The sequence below is a fragment of the Gymnoscopelus microlampas genome (genome assembly GCF_963454915.1).
Source record: "Gymnoscopelus microlampas genome assembly, chromosome: 9".
Taxonomy (NCBI): Eukaryota; Metazoa; Chordata; class Actinopteri; order Myctophiformes; family Myctophidae; genus Gymnoscopelus; species Gymnoscopelus microlampas.
Window position 1 is genome coordinate 41,843,875 of NC_139946.1, and position 20,042 is coordinate 41,863,916.

Below are 20,042 nucleotides of genomic sequence, written 5' to 3' on the forward strand. Positions count from 1 at the left end.
TGAAAGTGTAACTGGTTGCATCCGCAACAATCAGCAACAATATGTTGTCACGTGACACGTGACAACATATTGTCACGTGTCACGTGAAGCTTGACCAATCAGCCGTGCTCAAACATACGGACGGACATACGGACGGACGGACATACGGACGGACGGACGGACATACGGACGGACGGACATACGGACGGACGGACATACGGACACACGGACAAAGTCAAATGTAGGAGTGGTTGGCACCACTCAAAAATCTGAAAGACCGGTTTCGCTTAATGACTATAGAGATAATGTGTACCGATTTGCATGATGTTTAGACAAAATCTAAGTACTGTCAAAAAAAAAATGTTTTGCAAAACTCGGCCTCCTGGTGGCGCTGTAACAGGCCCATGTGAAAACTTTGGGGCAGAGGTTCTGCTCTGGCATCCAGGGAGTGTGTGTGCACAGTTTCACTGCAATCGGACGGACGGACGGACGGACGAACGGACTGACAGGGTGCAAAACATAGTCTTGGCCATACCTTTCGTCCTAAAGTCCTAAAAACAATGACTGATTTTAAATGCAATTCCTTCAGAATATTAACCACAACCAATTTATCATTTAATTATTTATATTACCACCTTGGTTATGGACTTGGGGTCCTTGAAATTAAAAAAGGTTGAGAGTAACTAGCCTAGAGGAACTGCTGCCTGACGTGGTGACCTTCATCACTGCAGTGGTTCAAGAGACCGGCTGCTTGTCTAAATGCCACCCTTCACTGCATCAGAAACTCCCTTGACCCTTGCCGAATAGAGTGTGGCATTTGTTAAATCTCTCAGGACGCAGTCCAGCAAGACCTTTATACTGTCCTGAGAAAATGAGTTCTCCTCAAATGAATTCCTTCTTTGGCCCAGTAGGGTCAACGCTATTGTTCTATTGTACTGCTGCTACTAGGGAGCAGCCTGGTCCAGCGGAGAACAAGCGGCATAACCCATTAAGACATGGAACGCATCCGTGTCATTTTAGATTTATTTGGCTATTCAAAAATAGCAGATATACAAGCTCATAGCGCGGCACCGAGTGCCGCGCTATGAGCTTGTAGATCTGCTATTTTTGAAAAATCGTGAAAATTTGTGCAAATCATTGGATATATTTTTTTTTAAAGCAAACATTTGGAACTCAAACCTTTGCTTCTGGGGGTCCCTGGAACAAAATATTTTGAGATGGGGTCCGAGACCAATTACATATCATTTTGGGGGTCCTTGACATGATAAAGTTGAAGAACCACTGATATAGAAACATACGTTTTTTTCAAAAAACTGTTAGGATTTTAGAAGATATTTTGTTGAATCGGCCTCAGGTCTTAATGGGATAAGCTGGTGAGACTCAGGCTGGTCAGCTGCATGGGCTCGTGTCCAAGTAACGGAGGGCTGAGAGAAAAAGAAAGACAAACACTTTCCGAAGGATATGGAGAGAGACCCGCTCCCCTCCTGAACCCCCTACTCACGTAACGGAGACAGGAAGAGGAAGAGGAGAAGAGAATACGGCTCTGACGTCATAGCAACAAAGCCTAGTGGGGTTCTGGGTGAGAAAACAACGGCCATAGGGCTGTCACACTCGGGAGTTATGGAGGGGCATTGTGTTGTTGGACATACTTGTTGGGATGTATGCTCCGATGGAAAGACCGAAAATAACAATACCTGCTATCATTAGCCCTCGTCTTGACATGCAGGAAAACATTGCAGGCAACATGTGTTATATGTGTTATACTGTATATATATATATATACATCGCTGTCAGGCGATTTTGTTCCAGGGACCCCCCAGAAGCAAAGATTTGAGCTAAAAATGTTCGCTTTAAAACAATATATTCAAAGATTTGCACACAATCATTTTCATGATTTTTCAAAAATAGCAGATCTACAAGCTCATAGCGCGGCACTTGGTGCCGCACTATGAGCTTGTATATCTGCTATTTTTGAATAGCCAAAGTGTAAAATAATGCTTTTTAGCTCAAATCAAAAAGTGACACAGATGCGTTCCCGGTCTTAATGGGTTAAAGCTGCGTCACTATGTAACTTCAGAATCAGAATCAGAATCAAACTTTATTGTCACATCACATAAGTAACATGGGTGAAATTCTTAATTGTGCAGGCCCATCAATGTAGTTAAAAGATAGAGAACTAGAAAAAGTGCTCCTCGGAGCACAGGTCTCCGCCAGGTCAGGTAGGTTATTGTGGGCCAGCAATGTTCGGAATTCGCCAATCTGACGGATCCGTCTTGATCACTTGACTACAGGGAAAATGTGTATTGATTTGCATATTGATTTGGACAAAAGTTTTAGGAGCAATATAAAAAAATTGCGGAAATCGCACGCTGTGTTCATGATTTGAGGCATTTTGTTCAAAACGGAGAACTCCTGCAAACTTTGGAAGCCAATCTTAGCCAATCAGGCCTGGTGGTGCCTGGTGGTGGTCAAGCCTGGTCAAGCCTTAAGTGGGCTTAAGTGGTAATGCCGGAGATTAGCTGATCACAGACGGACACACACACGGACAAACACACACACACACGGACGGACGGGCGGACGGGCGGACGGACGGCGGGCGGACGGACGGACAGACAGGGTGCAAAACATAGTCTCGACCATGCATTTCGGCCTGGCGCAGACAATTTGAGCATAGAAGTAGAATAAAGTGCATTAAAAATAATAAACGTTCTTCTTCTACCCCGGATTTGAACCCGGTTTCCTGCTCAAGTGCTGACATTTTTACCAGTGATCTAATAGAGCCTGCCTGCTTGCTCAGGGGATAAATTGAAACTTGACCATCAGGTCAAACTTTGCGTCAGATCCTGTATCTAGGTGATACATGACCTTTGACACGATCTAAATGTCAAAGGTCATTTCCGCCTGACAGAGATGATATCTTAAACAGAAGACAATTTTAACATCATTTCAAAAATACTGGGAGAGTACTGGGAGTGTACACTGGTGTGCAAATAATAGCCCTGGCAATAAATAAGGACAAAGGGCACTCAATTTACTGAAAAGATACAATATCCCCTGGAAGACAAGCATGAACCACAATATTAATTCAAAATGTTAGACTATATACTGTAGTTTATATAGCTACCACACAAGAGAGTGTGGCAGCTATCTATCGCCATGGATTGAATCTTTATGATTGTGCCCTGTTGCTTCACGACAAGAGTGATATTTCGTCGACATGATGTAACCAGTGAACCAGGAAGTGAACAGGAAGGAAGCCATCTGTCCCAGCTGTCTGGGTACGAGGATGAGCTGGAAAAGCTCGCACCGCTGACCTTCCCATTGTTCACACCGCAGGTTTGGTATTTCTCTTTGAACACCTTAACCTCTGTGTCTGAGACAAAAACACTGCACTACTTTTAAGTTCTCAGTGTCTGCTGTGTCAACTACTGCCAGAAATAATACAACAAAAGATACACACATTCTTAGCTGTTGTACTAACATAACTGCGGATGAGTTATTTCAGTCTGTGCCAAGAGCTACTGTACAAAGGTCTATAAATGTAATCAATCTGTCCACAGGGCCCGCATGTTATTGCAGTTATTACAGTTATTACATAAGAATGGACCTGAACCACTAATACAATCTGTGTCTTACTTCACTGTGACCACAAGATGTTTGGCTCACCATAATCACCAAAGCATTTGTTTTCTACTTACTAACTAACGAAAGATCATTTTAAACCGAAACATATTGGGCAAAATAGTCACTTTTATTGGCATGCAGCAACTGAATGAGTTTCAAGTGTTTTTTTATTGTATTGCGACTGAACAATATGTTCCACTAACAGTACATTTGTTCATATAAATGTCACTAGTAGCAAGACATTTTGAACACGTGCCAGTCATTTTTGCCAACAGGGAACTAGTATAAGCAAAAACTAAATTGCTTTAGTACTGCAGTTTACTGAAAGGTGATGTATATAGCATTTCTATAACATTTCCTCCCATTATCACCTACAAGCATCACTACCCACAAGATAATGAGATACTACAGTACCCATTAGACTGGAAATGATCAAATCGTTTATGTCTTTCTGTGGAAGAAAATGTAAAACCTTTTTTCCGATAGTATTGAAGTAAAGAAAAATGTCAAAAGGTTAAAGTACCCCACTATGCCTCTGGTATATTCCTTCAAAGAGTATGCATGTCTGTTAATGACAGTTGTAACAGACAGTGACTTGTCACCTGTTGAAGGCTGCAGACAACAGACTGCTGAGCCAGCTGACAGAAAACAGAGCACAGATACAGTGACCATATTGGTGTAGTTGACACAATTTATGGATCTAAACCATGATCGCTGTAGGACAGATTATGGATAATCTGAATCTGACTTCAGATCCTGACAACAGTGTCTCAACAAAGTTCTTTATCCTACTTGTATGTCTGAGATACAACTGCTCAACAGAGAGACAGAAGGACAGCTAGTAAAATGTCTGCCTTAATTTAGTCTACTAGACCATACCCGGTCGACGCATCCGTGGGGGGATATGCGCACATGATCTGGCAACCCGGGAGGCGACATTGTTTGACACATAAACGCTAATAAGAAGCTGAGATTTGATGAAATTGAAAAACGGGCTTCACAGTTAAGTTCAGATGGTAATGGTCAATGGCTGTGTGCAAAATCAGAGCAATTGGTCCAGCCACTGAGGAGAACCGGGTAGCTTCACCTACCACTACAGAGGTTACTAGAATTATAGTAGGATAGTAGGATATAAAAAACGTGTGCCCACATACCAAGCATGCAAATGCAAACATGACACACACACACACACACACACACACACACACACACACACACACACACAACACACACACACACACACACACACACACACACACACACACACACACACACACACACACACACACACACACACACACACACACACACACACACACACACTCACCCACACACACACACACACACACACACACACACACACACACACACACACACACACACGTACAGATGTTGCATGTTGTAGAGAGTGGAGACTATGTTTTTGACATAGCATCCAGAGCAGATTCCCCACATCTGTTGAAAATATGCTTAGTACTTGATGCCTCTGAAGCCAACATACTGCACCGATTACCCAAACATGTTAATGCATTTTCAAGCCCTATTTGTGCTCTCTCTCTCTCTCTCTCTCTCTCTCTCTCTCTCTCTCTCTCACTCTCTCTCTCTCAACCCCCCATTCCTTGCAGTGGGTGTGGGTGTATGTTTGTGGGAGAATCTCTATTAGCCATATAGTAAATAGTTGTGAATGCACTGTAGTGTATAGCCTATGTCAAATTTAAACATGAACAAATCATACACAGTGGTTGGTTACGTTAATTGCACCCACGCCCAGTCAGTCAGATGTATGTTTCTCTAAGTGGCTGGCAGGGCTAATAATCCTCTTAGTCCCATTAGAATGGATGACTGCAATGCTGCACGGCTGCCCTTCATTCACTCTGTCAGTCAACTCTGGTACAGCTAACCAGTGCTATAGAGGAGAGGGAATATAAGCCCCTACCCAGCACATTATTCATGTCTGCAATTAACCACTTAAACCCTATATGCTTTGTTGACAGGTGTCCCCCAGGGTGTGTACTTGCCCTCCTCCTCTTTCTCTCTGCACCAAAACTAACCAATCAACAAGTTCACAACGTGACGTGTTGCGACACACTGTGAGCCTGTAGATCTGCTGTTTTCCGGACATGTTCACCAATTATGTCATGTCCAGAATAGGGATGCTAAGGTTCATTTGGTTAATTTGAAAAAAAAAATTAAGATGGATTTTTGGGCTTTCTTTTGTTGATAGGACAGTGGGCTGACAGGAAATGGGGAGAGAGAGATGGAGAGTGACACGCAGCAAAGGCCGTCGGGATCGGGACTCGAACTTGTGACGCGCTGTCAATCTACATTGTAACCGAGGTGCCCGGAGCGGGCCAATTTGAAGGTTTTCTAACAGCAAACGAATTCACAACAAATATATTCCTGCAACTCAAAAAAAAAAAAAAAAAAAAAAAAAAAAAAAAATATATATATATATATATATATATATATATATATATATATATATATATATAACTTGTATTTTCACATCTTGACTCACTGGCAACATCTCTTCTCACTGATAATTTACTATAAATACTGCATTACCATTCTGTTCATTCAAACTGAGGAAATGGGGCTGTTGTTCTTATTAATATCCTATATGCCTATATGTCCATATGGAGCATGTTTATGTCCGAACAATTTCCCTGTGGACACAAGAGGCATTGTCCTCTTCTGTGTTCCATCAGTTACTAGGGGCAACAACAAAACATAGCAACACTCTGCTTCCAGCCGCACTAGAACCTGACCTTCTCCACTGGAAACTCCGAGGGTCACTCATGAAGACTGCAGTAACACACCCTCCTTTGATTGCCACTAGTGTAGGGGGTCCACGCAGGCTTAGGAGGGAAGGGGAGGCTCAGTTCAAAGAAGGTTGAACTGAACAAGAATACTATTGTCCCTCCCAGCAATGAGCTCTGATTTATTGGTGTCAGCACTAATCATCCTGACAATAGATTTCAATAGGACATAGTGGCCATTTTGAATTTGACATCTATAAAAGCTGCGTGCCATGATGAATTGCTGCATTACTGTGACACACAGATGTTACGGTAAATGAGTCATATATCCATGTTTGTGTCATGTATATGATGTCATCATCAGCTAACAATAGCAGATGAGATTGGGTTCTAGCTGTGAGTCACATCGCTGTAAGGTTTCACTTGACTTTAGTGGTATAGAGCAAAGGTTCTCAAACCTTTTCACTTCAAGGACCCCCAAATTGATAAATATTTGGCCGCAGGGACCCCCATCGGAAAATATGCTGTGCCAGGGAGGTGTTAAAAATGTTCACTAATGTTCAAGATTTTTTTAAATAGCATATCTACAAGCTCATAGCGCGGCACAGAGCTTGTATATCTGCTATTTTTGAATAGCCAACATATAAATGGTTAAAGTAATCAAAATGATTGTGATGCTATGTTAACTACTTTTGCTGGGGACCCACTGGAACCCCCCCAAGGACCCCTGGGGGTCCCCGGACCCCACTTTGAGAACCACTGATATAGAGGTGGCGGGGGGAACTGATATTAGCGCTTATATAGCGCTTATATAGCGCCTTTATCCAAGTGCATTACATTCACCCATAGACGGTCGGAGGAAACCATGCAAGGCACCAACCTGCTCATCGGGAGCAATTAGGGGTTCAACGTCTTGCTCAAGGACACTAGTATGACATTAACTCTCTGGGAGCCCATCAGGTTCGAACTCGTAATCTTCTGTTTCCCAAGCAGCCGCTCTGCCTCCTGAGCCATTGCCGCCCCTAGACACCCTCCCCAGAGCAATAGTAGGAGTTGGCGGTGACAGGGTCTATACACATGGAGGAATTGAATTGGCAACGACTAAATTGGGGAGGGAAATAAAAGAAGAAGAAAATAAGAATACTCTGCGTATTGTATGCTGAGTCAGGACTCTGATAAAATACTTTCCATTATTGAATAGCCTCAGTATGCTTATCTTGCTTCTTTACTTCTCTGTTCCCCCAGCTTCCAGTACGTAATGTTATTTTACTGTTTCCAGGCAAACTCTGATTTGATCAGTTATTTAATAGTGAAATAGGGCCAGTGAAAGTTATTTCCTTGAGAGAACTCCTTGGTTGTAATCCAAATGAACAGTGTTTTTTTCCCCCTTGTGGCAGTGCTGATCAAGATAACTCCATAGCCTGAGTTATGTCTAATTTATAGTCCGTAATGGTGCCCTGCAGCAAGCTCACAACGCAATGTGTTTGTAAATCTGCTATGTTGCATGACTAAGCATAAATCTTGCTTTATTCAGCTGACACCTGCCCTTATCATCCTCCCACACAAGCCAGCTTTTGAAAGCCATGTTGCAGTGCTTTCATTACTTTCATGTGCTCATGCACAAAAACTAGGAGATGATGTTGATCTTGGAATCCACGCAGAAACAGCAGGGCTCCAGTGTGGATCTTGGTAATCTATAACATATCTATGACGTATGACTCAAACTTTGGAAAAGGGTTCAGCCCTACTGACTTCCATTATAAAATTAATATTTTATATTTCACTTAAATACTAGAGTAGTGGAGGTACTTCTACCGTCTACTGGGAGCGTACATACAAAGTTTTTAGTTTCAGACAGACAGACAGACAGACAGACAGACAGACAGACAGACACACGCGTGCGCACGCACGCACGCACGCACACACACACACACACACACACACACACACACACACACACACACACACACACACACACAGACCCTGTCATACAGTATAGTTGTCACTCTCTCTTGCAGAGCCACACTGTAAAAACAATGAAGCCAGAAACAAGCTAGAAATGGAATATAGACATATGATATTTCTAGCTATATTTTTAGCTATCTGAGAAAGCAGATACAGATTTCTAACTTTGCCGAGTACAAAAGTGATGTCTCTTGACAGCAGCTCTCAACGCCAACGTACTGGTCTACTGCACTTGAGCTCTTGGGAAAGAACATGAGTTTGTACAGTACAGTATGTGTTTTGTGTGTGTGTACGTGCGTGCGTGCGTACGTGCGCTGCATATTGACATGGGGAGCGCTTCCCACAATGTGTCTTCAGTGATTTAGGATACAGCAAGGAGAATGGACAATTAGATCGATTACATCACATCATGTCAGCCTACCAACAACCCTCTCCATGCAACATGACACTGAAGTTCCAACCAGACAATGAAACAGACCTCTTATATTCAATAGAGTGACCAGAATTGCAAGTGTATCCAAGTCCACTAAACTCAAACAACCTTTAGAATTGAAAAGGTATGCATAGAGATCAATATTTCCCTTATATGCATTTAGCTGTGCTGGTGTTCTACAGAAAGGACATTCTCGCAACTGCTGGAGAAAGCAGACCCTGCAGCTTTGCTGCGGTTGTTCACAGAAATAAATTGGGTAAGCAGTTCAGTTGAGTGAACAAGTGAGCACCCTGCTGGCGTAATAACAGCATTATTTTTGGCCCCAAATGTGTTGGACAGAAGGCGTGAAATATAGGCAGAGGGATAAATAAAGAGAGAAAGACAGCAAGTGAGACAATGTGATTCAGAAAGAGGAGAAGAACTTACATGGGGGCGGCAGTGGCTCAGGGGTAGAGTGGCCGGGTAGAGTGAACTGGAAAACCGCAAGGTTCCCAGTTCGATCCCGGGCTGGGGCACTCCCCTAGAGTTAGTGTCGAAGTGTCCTTGAGCAAGACACTGAACCCCTAATTGCTCCCGATGAGCAGGTTGGTGCCTTGCATGGTTTCCTCTGCCATCGGTGTATGAATGTGTGTGTGAATGGGTTAATGGCACAATCAATGTAAAGCGCTTTGGATAGAAGCGCTATATAAATGCACCATTTACCATTTTACATGTACTATTAGCAAGAAACTGAATGAAAAGCTGGGATGAGAGCCCACATCTTGTAAATAGATTGTGTCACCTTTAGTTGTTGTTGGGCCAAGTACATGACATGTGCAGATACTGTACCTGGAATTTGTCTTCTGCATTCAACCTATCCTAACTATTAAGAGCAGTGGGCATCTATTGAAAAGGGCCCAGGGATCAGTGTGGGTTCACTGTCATGCTCAAGGACATTAAGCCAGAAGGATTCCGGGATCTCCTGAGCCACTGCCGCCCCCTTTAACAGAGTACCCTAGCAGACACACCATCCCATACGAGGCTGGGCTTGCAATGAATCAATGCGGGGCCTGCTCGGACTCACAGAGGCTGATGCAGTTTCTATGGCAACCCGCTGCACCGTGCCCCTCCCCCCTCTGCGACTGTAGGAAGTGCAATGATGGAGGCTCTGCTCTGTGACAATCTCCAGCGTGGCACAATAACCTACATTCCCTGCTACGCTGGAAGGACCCGGACGCTGGATACTTGGTGGAGAGCAGGAGGAAGAAGGGATGAGGAGATGTTGGAAGAGGGGAATGGGGCGGTGGAGACAGCGGAAGGTGAGGAGAGAGGGAGGGGTGCACAGGAAAGGAAGGTACGGAGGGAGGGTAATAAGATTAGATTGGATTACATTAAATAGCGGAAAAGAAAGGTGGGGAAAGAGAGAGAAGAGGAATGGGGGCATTAGGAACACAGGAGATAAGAAGAGAGGGAATGGAGGAGAAATGAGAAATGCTGAGATGAGGAAAGAAAGAGGGATTGGGGCAAAGATGGAGTAGAGATGAAGGGAATGAAGGAAAATGGGAGAGGGGGATGTTTAAATACAAGAAAAAAGCAGAGGAAATAAGATGTCTGGAGGAGAAGAGAAAGAGAGATATAAAAAAAAGGGAAGAGTTGGTGCAAAGCAAAGAAGGTAGAGATAGTAGGATGCAGGATGGAATCAGAGTTAAAGAATTCCAGAGATAGAAGGATGGAAAAGGAGGTAAAGAAGGTAGAGACAGCAGGATGGACATGCAGGTAACAAAGGTAGAGATAGCAGGATTTAAAGAAGGTAGATGCAGTATAACAGGAGGGAGTATGAGTTTAGAAATGCACCGCTTGTTCTCTCTGCAGCTCAGCATGGTTATAGTATTAGTAATGACTAACAATGTATTGTACTCCATGAAATATTTACAAGATCATCAGATCAAATAACTAAGCTTTTTTTAATGACCATTCATAAGTGTGCCTTTAGAGACAGCATTTAAATTGACACATAATTAATGGTAAGGAAGACCTATTAAGATTACATTTTTCAATCACATAATCCTGGTTTAATAAGCTCTTAGTTCTGTGAAAGCAATAAAACATAAACAAATACAAAATCCCAGTAAAGAGGGCAATTTGCAGAACCAAAAGGTCATTTCATCATGTATTCACTGGCGTTCCATGCATGTACACCGGTGACCTTGTGCCACCCCCGGGCTACTGTGATGAAGATCTGAGAAAACCACTGCAAAGCAGTCATTTAACACTATTTGAGGATGGTAGCCCAACAAATATACCCTAACTACATACTGATAGCATACTCTCTATAAATCCCTGCCCATGTGGAGCATAGCCCTCCACATGTCGCTATTCAGGCCATGGTGCTGAGGAGAGAAATTATGTGACTTTGACAATGTCCTGTGAAACACCCTCCACTACACACCCACAAACGCAGGCATGCAAGCGCGTGTGCGTTCGCATGCACGGCACACCCACACACACACACACACACACACGCACACGCACACACACACACACACACACACACACACACACACACACACACACACACACACACGCGCACACACACATTGTGTTTGACACAATCAAACTGTAACTATTCCATTGCAAAACCAACAGAGAAAGATAAGATTCACTATGAAATGTACTGTATGATTTCCCAGTAAAGTAACCCCTCAGTGGAAACAAACCACAGTCGCCAAAACATTTGAACGTGATATGAAAATCTAATCTAATCTTTAGAATAAATATGTTATAAAAAAGCAGGGAAGAGAAACGCAGGGAGGATGAGGTGATTAAGCCATGGATGTGGGCAGGTGTCAGTCAGGTGACTTACCGATATGTGTGATGACACACTCCACCCTCTGAAGCAGCTCCTGGACCGACATCTCGTCTTCTCGCAGCCAGCACAGCATCTCAGGGTGTGTGTGTTGCATCCGCTCTAACCGCGCGCTCTCTCTCTCTCTCTCTCGCTCTCGCTCTCCCCCGTCCTCTACCACGCCTCCTCTCTGGTCTCCTCTCCACTTCAATCAATATTTCTCCTTATTTCTCTTCGTTCATTCACTTCTATTCTTTCCAGTTCACTTTTAGTATGGTCTCTGTTCTTCACTTCCTTCTTTTCTGTTAATTTGACTTTTTTTTATTGTCTTTTTTTCTCTTTTTCACTCCCTTATCTTTTGTCCTACGTCACATCTCTTCCTAGGGGAGGACTCCTTCCAAATCCAAATAAACACAATTAAGCATCACCACTCCCAATTAGCCATCCCTGCAGACAGGCAGCCAATCAATAAGTCCGTCAGCCACAGCCAGCCAGCTAGCAAATCAGTCAGTCAGTCAGTCAGTCAGTCAGCCAGTCAGTCAGTCAGTAAATAGCCAATCAGTCAGCCAATCAGTCAGCCAATCAGTCAGCCAGTGAGTCAGCCAGTGAGTCAGTCAGTCAGTCAGTCAGCCAGTCAGACAGACAGACAGACAGACAGACAGACAGACAGACAGACAGACAGACAGACAGACAGACAGACAGACAGACAGACAGACAGACAGACAATAGTCATCAGTCAGCCAGCCACAGTCAGTCAGTCAGTCAGTCAGCCAGCCAGGCAATCCTCTCCATGATGCTGCCAGAAATTGGCTACTCTAGCTCCATTCAAAATACACCTTTTTTGTTACATTACAAATAGAAAAAGATGTACTCCACAGGCAATATTTGAGCTCAGACGATCCTTGGAAAAAAAAAAAAAAAGGTTGCTTCTCCACAAATGGGAAATGTATAATAAAAAGCTGCTGCTGCTGTTGTTGTTTGTGTGTGTCAGTCAATAACACACCAGAGGGAGACTCCTCTGGCTCAGGGAGGAGGGCAGGGTACCACTGTCGCTTTGATGATGCTCTGTTTGTTCTGATAGACGAGCTGAGTCACTAACCAGGAAACGAATCACAGGGCGCTTATACCTGCCTGGAGGGAGGGCGAGAGACATAGAGGGAGAGAGAGAGAGAGAGAGAGAGAGAGAGAGAGAGAGAGAGAGAGAGAGAGAGAGAGAGAGAGAGGGAGAGAGAGAGAGGGAGAGGGAGAGGGAGAGGGAGAGGGAGGGGGGGTTAATAGGTCTTACTGAGAAAACCTGGTGCCTGGAGCCAAACTGTCAATGGAATGGAATTAGAGGTATATATTATTCCAATTCTATTGAAACTATATAATTCTACACACAGAATATGAGTTATTGTTGTATCATCATGGTTAGAATGTATCAGGCCAGTCAGCCTATACTGTTGTAAATCAGCAATTATCAACACAATGACTTAAAGGGATTTCACTTTTAAATTAAATAAACATTTAAAAAATAAATGAAAAAAGTAATGAAAGTAGTGATTTTTCCATTACTTTTTCCATTCATTTTTAATATTTTTTATATTTATTTCATTAGCAAGTGAAATATCCCTTACATTTATAACCAGCAACTTTAGAGTCAATTGTAGGCTATTATCGCCCTTGAAAAAGACACTGAATGCAACCACCATCACTAATATTATTCTCATGGCGCACTAAACAAAACAATACCACCAGCCACCCTTTCCTCTTCTTTCTCTTTGTTGATTTGTCTGCCTTTGTTCATTCATCAGTGTTCTCAGTCAGACACAGAGCAGGCCAACCAGAACCAACTCCTGTGATTCTGTTCCGCATTTTTCATGCGAGACCAGGGCATTATCATCTTTCTATTACCCCTGGGACCACCACGGACCACCATTAGCCAGGAGACATCTGCGTCCATCCTCTCTGCTCTGCCAGAACCACTTATAAGCCTGCTTTACATTTAGTCGTACGAGCGGTGTCGCGCACCGAAAATAGCAGACCTACAAGCTCACAACGCGTCGCGACGCGACGCGTTGTGAGCTTGTAGGTCTGCTATTTTCCTATAAATTAAGCATTAGATTAGGCCTATTACTTGAAGGCTTTCCAACATACCTCATCGAATCGATGACATGACAGCTGGTAGACACAGCAACAACAAACCACAGAACAGAGCATCACCACACCATGATCCAAAGACTCACATCACATGGCTTTTGTTTGTTGATAAATTAAACAATTATTATTATCTTAATTGTTTCACTGTCTAGCTTCTTTTTTGGTCGTTCTTTGTTTAACTAGTCCTTTGACTTCTACGAATTCAACGCATTAAAGAAAGTGAATCAATGGAAAATGTATAAAATAGAAATAAAAACACCATAGTACCTATTACGTAGATTAGCCACAACAAACGAGAGGATGAGAGGTCAGGGTTGATGGGAGGGGGCGGGGGGTGGAGTGGCTCCCTGTGTTGTTTTAGTTGCTCCACTGCGCCCCCTACAGATCTTGTCAATAGACAAATTCTATTGACCAAACCTGTAGGGGACGCAGTGGAGCAACTAAAACATGTTTTCCATCCGGTGGAATATTTTCTTTTCTGGCCACAAAAGTGTATTTTAGACGTAAGGTGGGGGGCTCAGAGTGTTCCCACTAAGGAAAGTAGGCTTTCAACATCTTAGAGACGAGAGGCTGCGTAGCCTGCGCTACCGGGGGTTGCGGGCAACGGCTCGTAAGTAACACAGCGTTATAGGAGAACTCCTTCTAACTCTATGGACCAGAGCTAGGGGTGGAGCTATAGGACAGTTTCAGCACCCGGCGCCTATGATTGGACAAAACACAATGTCGTCAGCGGAAGTTATGTTCTCCGGCAGGGCGCGAAATCATTGTGCAGTTTCACATGTCAACAACAGTACTGTGTTGGATATATTCGTCCCAAGAAGTGATATAATAATAATCATATCATTTGACTGATCTAACGGATTATTCGCATCACGGGTTGCCTTCATTATTATCAGTAAGTATAGTATACAGTCCGTATTTTGGCGTCTAGATTCTGAACTACTGTATGTGGTCGCTAACTAGCTGGCGCGATGCGGTGCATTTTATGACAGCTAAAACTGCTGGATAGACAACCATATGAACCACGATTTGGTAATCAAATCAAATACATTCCGCGGCTACTCTGCAGGCTTTCAGAAAAGAGCTATTTACTTGCGGTAAATCTGGAATTGCAGAAGCTAACTTGCACAGAACCAATCGCATAACACTATGGTGTCATTTAATTATCAGGCACTGTGTTGTGTTTTATCTAAGTGTTTACTTATGTTACATAAGTTATGTAACCCAGACGGCGACATTGAGCCTTCAAATGTTTTTTGAAGGCTGATTGATTCTCCAAACTCAACATCAGGATTACATGGTCGTAGTAGGATGTCCTACACAGAGGCTCTGTGACAGAGCACATGCATACATAGCACTAGAATGGCCGATATTCCATACACTGCTTATGTTCTACGGCAGTGGTTCTCAACCAGTGGTCCGGGGACCACCAGTGGTCATTGAGGGGGTTCCAGGTGGTCCCCAGCTAAATGATGCAGAGTTGGTAACGAAGATCTTTAACTCTTGAGAGTGTAAAATTAAACCATGAAATAATTTTACACTCTCAAGAGTTCAATTATTGTTAAACATCTGGCATTACCCAATTAACAAGAAGTCTACACAATCAGAGAATGTAGAAGAATTGTTATTTTGATCAACGTTTGCCTGTTGTCTTGCCTATTGGTGCCAACATCAATACAGCGTGATGGAATTGTGGACAAAATCTTATGCAACGACAACGAAATAGTCTAAGTCTTTGGGTCTGAGAGTCTAAATCTCATCAAATGGTGGTCTGTGGCTCAAATGCTGAATAAATAATGGCATTGATATGAAAAGGGTTGAAAATCCTGGCCTTGTTATTGTGATATCATATCCTGATCTATAGTGCCTGTTGGTGTATGTGTTGCTCCCCTCTCTAGACAGAAGCCATGCAGGCATTTTTAAAGGGAGCATCTGTCCAAGCCACTAAACCTCAGAAAGACAAGGCAGCACCAGGGACCAGCACAGAGAAGAAAGCCAAGCCTGTCCCCTGGGTGGAGAAATAGTAAGTGTGAACAAGTTAACAACAGTGCCTAGTGCCTACAAAATAGGCTGGTCACATCATTTAGAATTGCTATCTCCTGTAATTACTGCATGGCGAAATCAAACTGCCGTACTAAAGTGAAGTACTTAAACTTTAGTTCATATAATGGTCTGTAGTGGTATGCTTCTGTGTGTAGTATGCTTACATTCATTTTCATTGAAACTCTTACTGTTGGCTGCATATTGTTATTATGTTATTACTGACGGACCTTATTTGTGTTCATTCCAGCAGGCCGAAGTGTGTGGATGAAGTGGCATTTCAGGAAGAGGTGATATTAGTACTGAAGAAGTCACTGGAAGGGGCAGATGTAAGTATTTACATGCACCAACATTACATTTACTGGGAAGCACAAACATTACATTTACTGGGACTTTATTGTCCAATAGCAAACCTTTAGCTAATCAAATAACATCGTTCTTGATTTTGAAATGTTCCTGTCACGTACATTATCCACGCAATAACCAATTCCAAGTGGTTTCATTTTAGTTTACTTTGGGATCGGTGTTTCTTGAACTCTAGAAATGTTTCTTGATGGCTTTGTTAAGCCTTTCAACAGCTGACGTGTTTGACATCCATAGTTATGGCTGGCCACTTACACTAATACATAGGGGTTTGTGTTGTAATTCCAGCTCCCAAATCTGCTTTTCTATGGCCCACCTGGAACAGGAAAGACCTCTACCATCCTAGCAGCTGCCAGAGAACTCTACGGGTGAGGACTGTTCTGTTATGATACTTGTTTATGTTGTCGTGGACTTGCTCTAAAAAAAAAAAAAAAAACTTCTAAATAATCTCAGGGATTGTTTAGTTGTCCTGATCCAGAGTGGTGGAGCTGGAGTGGTTTGCTCTGTACAGTATGTCTTTGTTCTTGTCCATGAGTCCACTCTCTGTCCCTCCACTCCAGTCCAGAACTTTACAAACAGAGGGTGCTGGAGTTGAACGCGTCTGATGAACGAGGGATCCAGGTGGTCAGAGAGAAGGTCAAGAGGTTCGCTCAGCTCACTGTGGCTGGGAGACGCACAGAGTGAGTACCGGTATCCAATATGCCATAATCTTCTTTTCTAAGAGGAATGGGAAATTATTGGAATTCAGTAACAGTTAATGGTAAAAATGTAAGCAATCTTTTGATTGAAAACACATACAGTACTGTTATTGTGAATTCCAAAAGCATGTTCAACTCAGACAAGAGATAATGACTAAATTGTGACATGCTTTGCTTACATGTTCTGTTTTAAATCAAATACTGGATGTGAATGATCAAATAACCATTTTACATCCTTACACTCAACAATTGAATATTTGTTTTGTTAGCTGTTGCAGTCATGCATTTATGTTCATATTGTTATGTTGCTGTTGCCCAGTGGAAAGCCATGCCCTCCTTTCAAGATCATCATCCTGGATGAGGCTGACTCCATGACGGGCCCCGCCCAGGCCGCTCTGAGACGAACCATGGAGAAGGAGTCACGTACCACACGCTTCTGCCTCATCTGTAACTATGTTAGCAGGTACACACACACACACACACACACGCACACGCACACGCAGCCCTCAGTGTTACTGTGGCTAACCATTGTGTCTCTGACTGTGTGGTTCTTAGGATCATTGAGCCGCTGACCTCCAGATGTTCCAAGTTCCGGTTTAAACCTCTAGCCAATAAGATCCAAGAAGAGCGCCTGCTGGACATCTGTCAGAAGGAGAACCTTAAATACTCCACAGAGGTAACCTAACCACTGCACCACCCTGGTTTTGTTCCAGGGAGAATGTAGTATGTCCAATGAGAGATTAATATTGTCTTTGTACTCAAATAAAAGAGAAAAAAAGCTACATTGGTTATGTAATAATTCAGTGGCAGCTGCTGACTAGCTTTCTCTTCCAGGCAATAGCAGCATTGGTGAAAGTGTCGGAAGGTGACCTACGAAAAGCAATCACCTTCCTCCAGAGTGCGGCTCGTCTCAACATGGACAAGGAGATCACAGAGAGTGCTATTATCGAGATAGCTGGGGTGGGTGAGACCTACTTCTCTAGTACTGGATCTAGGATGTAGTCACTAGCCTCTAAAACATGTTTTATCACTCTGTCTGTAAACTTTTATTTTTTGTTACTTATGCCAAATAAAAAAAAATGACCTGGCCCTGTTGGTGTCATCCCTAGGCAAATGGCATGGATCCTCAAAACCTTGACACAAACACTCAATCAATTATTAATCATTATTCGTCTTTCTCATACTGTAGGTAGTCCCTCCCAAGATGATTGACAATTTGTTACAGATCTGTTACAAGGGAACGTTTGAGAAGCTAGAGATTGCCGTGCGAGTAAGTACCCATCTATTCATATTCCTAACTTCTTAATGTCATTCCTGTGGTGAAGATTGAGTCTGACTTTTTATTTACTGTTTTCTTGATTTTATCTTAATGTACTGTATGTCTGCCTCCATTTCCCTCTCTTTACTTCTTTATAATGTGTCGCTTCACCTCTTCCACGATGCAACAGAATATGGTGGATGAAGGCTATGCAGCTAGTCAGATCCTGGGTCAGCTCCATGAGACGGTCATAGGTCAAGACCTGAACGACAAGCAGAAGTCGGCTGTCGCAGAAAAGATGGCGGTAGGTATTTTGATAGTGCTTCTGCCCACAAAGTGCTGAATATTTTAACTTAACTATTTTACTGACTTGAGTTCAAGGCAGTGAGTATTCTGGTCTGATCAAAACTACAGTGCAAAGATTTACTAAATTATAACCAACAATCAAAATCTGAAAACATCCCTATTTGTCGTCAGTGTTGGTCCAGGCTGTCGCCTGTCAGTCTAATGAAAAGATACGTGTCAATGTAATTAAATTACCTTTATTGACCATATGCTCACATTTTAAGATGGCTGTAAAGGGCAATGTTGAAAGCTTGAAATCAGAAAAATACCGGTCCTAGTATCATCCAGAGATGGATTACCAGGCTGTGCCAATTTGTGCCACTGACTTTGGAAGGTTAACTCAGTTTGTGGTGGACCTGGCAATAACCACATTTTGGTCACATTTTCTTGCCTTATTTGGTCACAAGTGCAATGAGGTTTTCCTCGGAAAATAGATCACCCCCATATTTCTCTGTCCTGGAAATGTATGACTCTGCTTCAATTTTATTTCTCATATAACGCACCCTTTCTCGTCAACTAGCTTCTCTTGTTCTGTACAGTCAGCAAATACCTTGAAGGCAAGTCATGATGGCCTGCAAAATCCATTTCCATTTAGGAGGATATGGTGGGGATAAAGTTTAAAAAGGCTTTAGTGTTACATAATGAATTATATAAAATATTGTTCATCTGGTGGGCTGCTTCCTTGTAACTGAATCCTTACTTGGTTTGCATTGCCCTCATTCTTCCATCTTTCTCTCTGTTTCAGGAGGTTGATAAGTGCCTAGCAGATGGAGCAGATGAGTACCTGCAGATGCTGAGTCTGTGTTCTGTCATCATGCAGCAGGCCTCCCAGAACAACTAGTACACTCCTGTCTCGACCAAGCCAACATCACATTTCCTAGCGTACCTCTGAAGACTTCCAGACATTGGGCCTGTTCTTAAAAACCTAATTTGATTCCATCATAAACAACAGTGTGTTACATCTTAATGTATACTATATACAAAAAATATGTAAACTGAACAAAGTTGTATACCACAGTGATTCTTCACCAACTAGAACTGGTACCACAAGCTGCAAAGCTTGTTGGCTAGCTAATTGGCTGCAAAGCTTGTTGGCTAGCTAATTGGCTCGTGATCGGAGGCACCGGTCAGTTTCTTTGAACAGTACCAGATTGTGTTTACTCAAGACAAACATTGCTTTTTCATACTTGACAGACCTAAATGTTAAATTATCAATTTAACCATCACCCTATCGGCCTTCTGATCAGTAATAAATCCAATGTTGCTGTACTTTTTCATGTAACTGTTGACCAACAAGTCATTGTACACTATTTTGTAATTTTGGGCAGTAGCCTATAAAATCCTTTCTACGTTGTCTACGTTGTCAATGTTGTCTCCTCTGTCAGTGTTAAGCAAATCATTATTCAAGTTTAGGGTTTAAATCCGTTTTCAAAGTTTCTCAGAATTATACATTAAGCAAATTAATTAATGCTCATCAGGTAGTCCTTCAAAACATTGCTCTGAAACTGGAGTTTGAAACCGATTAAAACTTCCCATCTTTGTCCTCTGTTAGTTCAGAAGTGTTAGGCTACTATACAGATAGCTGTAATTAAACAAGTACCGAACAATACTGAAA

General features: G+C 42.7%; 1 protein-coding gene across 2 annotated transcripts; it reads left to right on the forward strand.

Moving 5' to 3' along the window:
- The first annotated feature begins 14,477 nt into the window (after window positions 1-14,477).
- rfc4 (replication factor C (activator 1) 4) lies at window positions 14,478-19,781 on the forward strand. Of its 2 annotated transcripts, none has more exons than XM_084066637.1 (11): window positions 14,478-14,618; window positions 15,622-15,746; window positions 16,014-16,092; window positions 16,415-16,494; window positions 16,687-16,806; window positions 17,144-17,287; window positions 17,380-17,500; window positions 17,659-17,784; window positions 18,014-18,094; window positions 18,273-18,386; window positions 19,173-19,781. In XM_084066637.1, exons 2-11 carry the CDS (start codon window positions 15,631-15,633, stop codon window positions 19,266-19,268), a joined length of 1,077 nt encoding a protein of 358 aa, XP_083922763.1. In that variant the 5' UTR covers window positions 14,478-14,618; window positions 15,622-15,630; the 3' UTR covers window positions 19,269-19,781. The 2 variants fall into 2 exon arrangements, with proteins under 2 accessions (XP_083922763.1, XP_083922762.1); XM_084066636.1 differs by having other exon boundaries at window positions 14,484-14,627; window positions 15,626-15,746.
- The last annotated feature ends 261 nt before the right edge of the window (window positions 19,782-20,042 follow it).

Coding starts and splice junctions, on each gene's coding strand:
- rfc4 (XM_084066637.1), top strand. CDS start 15,631: ATGCAGGCATTTTTAAAGGGAGCATCTGTCCAAGCCACTAAACCTCAG. Junction 15,747..16,013: donor GTCCCCTGGGTGGAGAAATA/GTAAGTGTGAAC, acceptor TGTTCATTCCAG/CAGGCCGAAGTGTGTGGATG. Junction 16,807..17,143: donor GTGGCTGGGAGACGCACAGA/GTGAGTACCGGT, acceptor GCTGTTGCCCAG/TGGAAAGCCATGCCCTCCTT.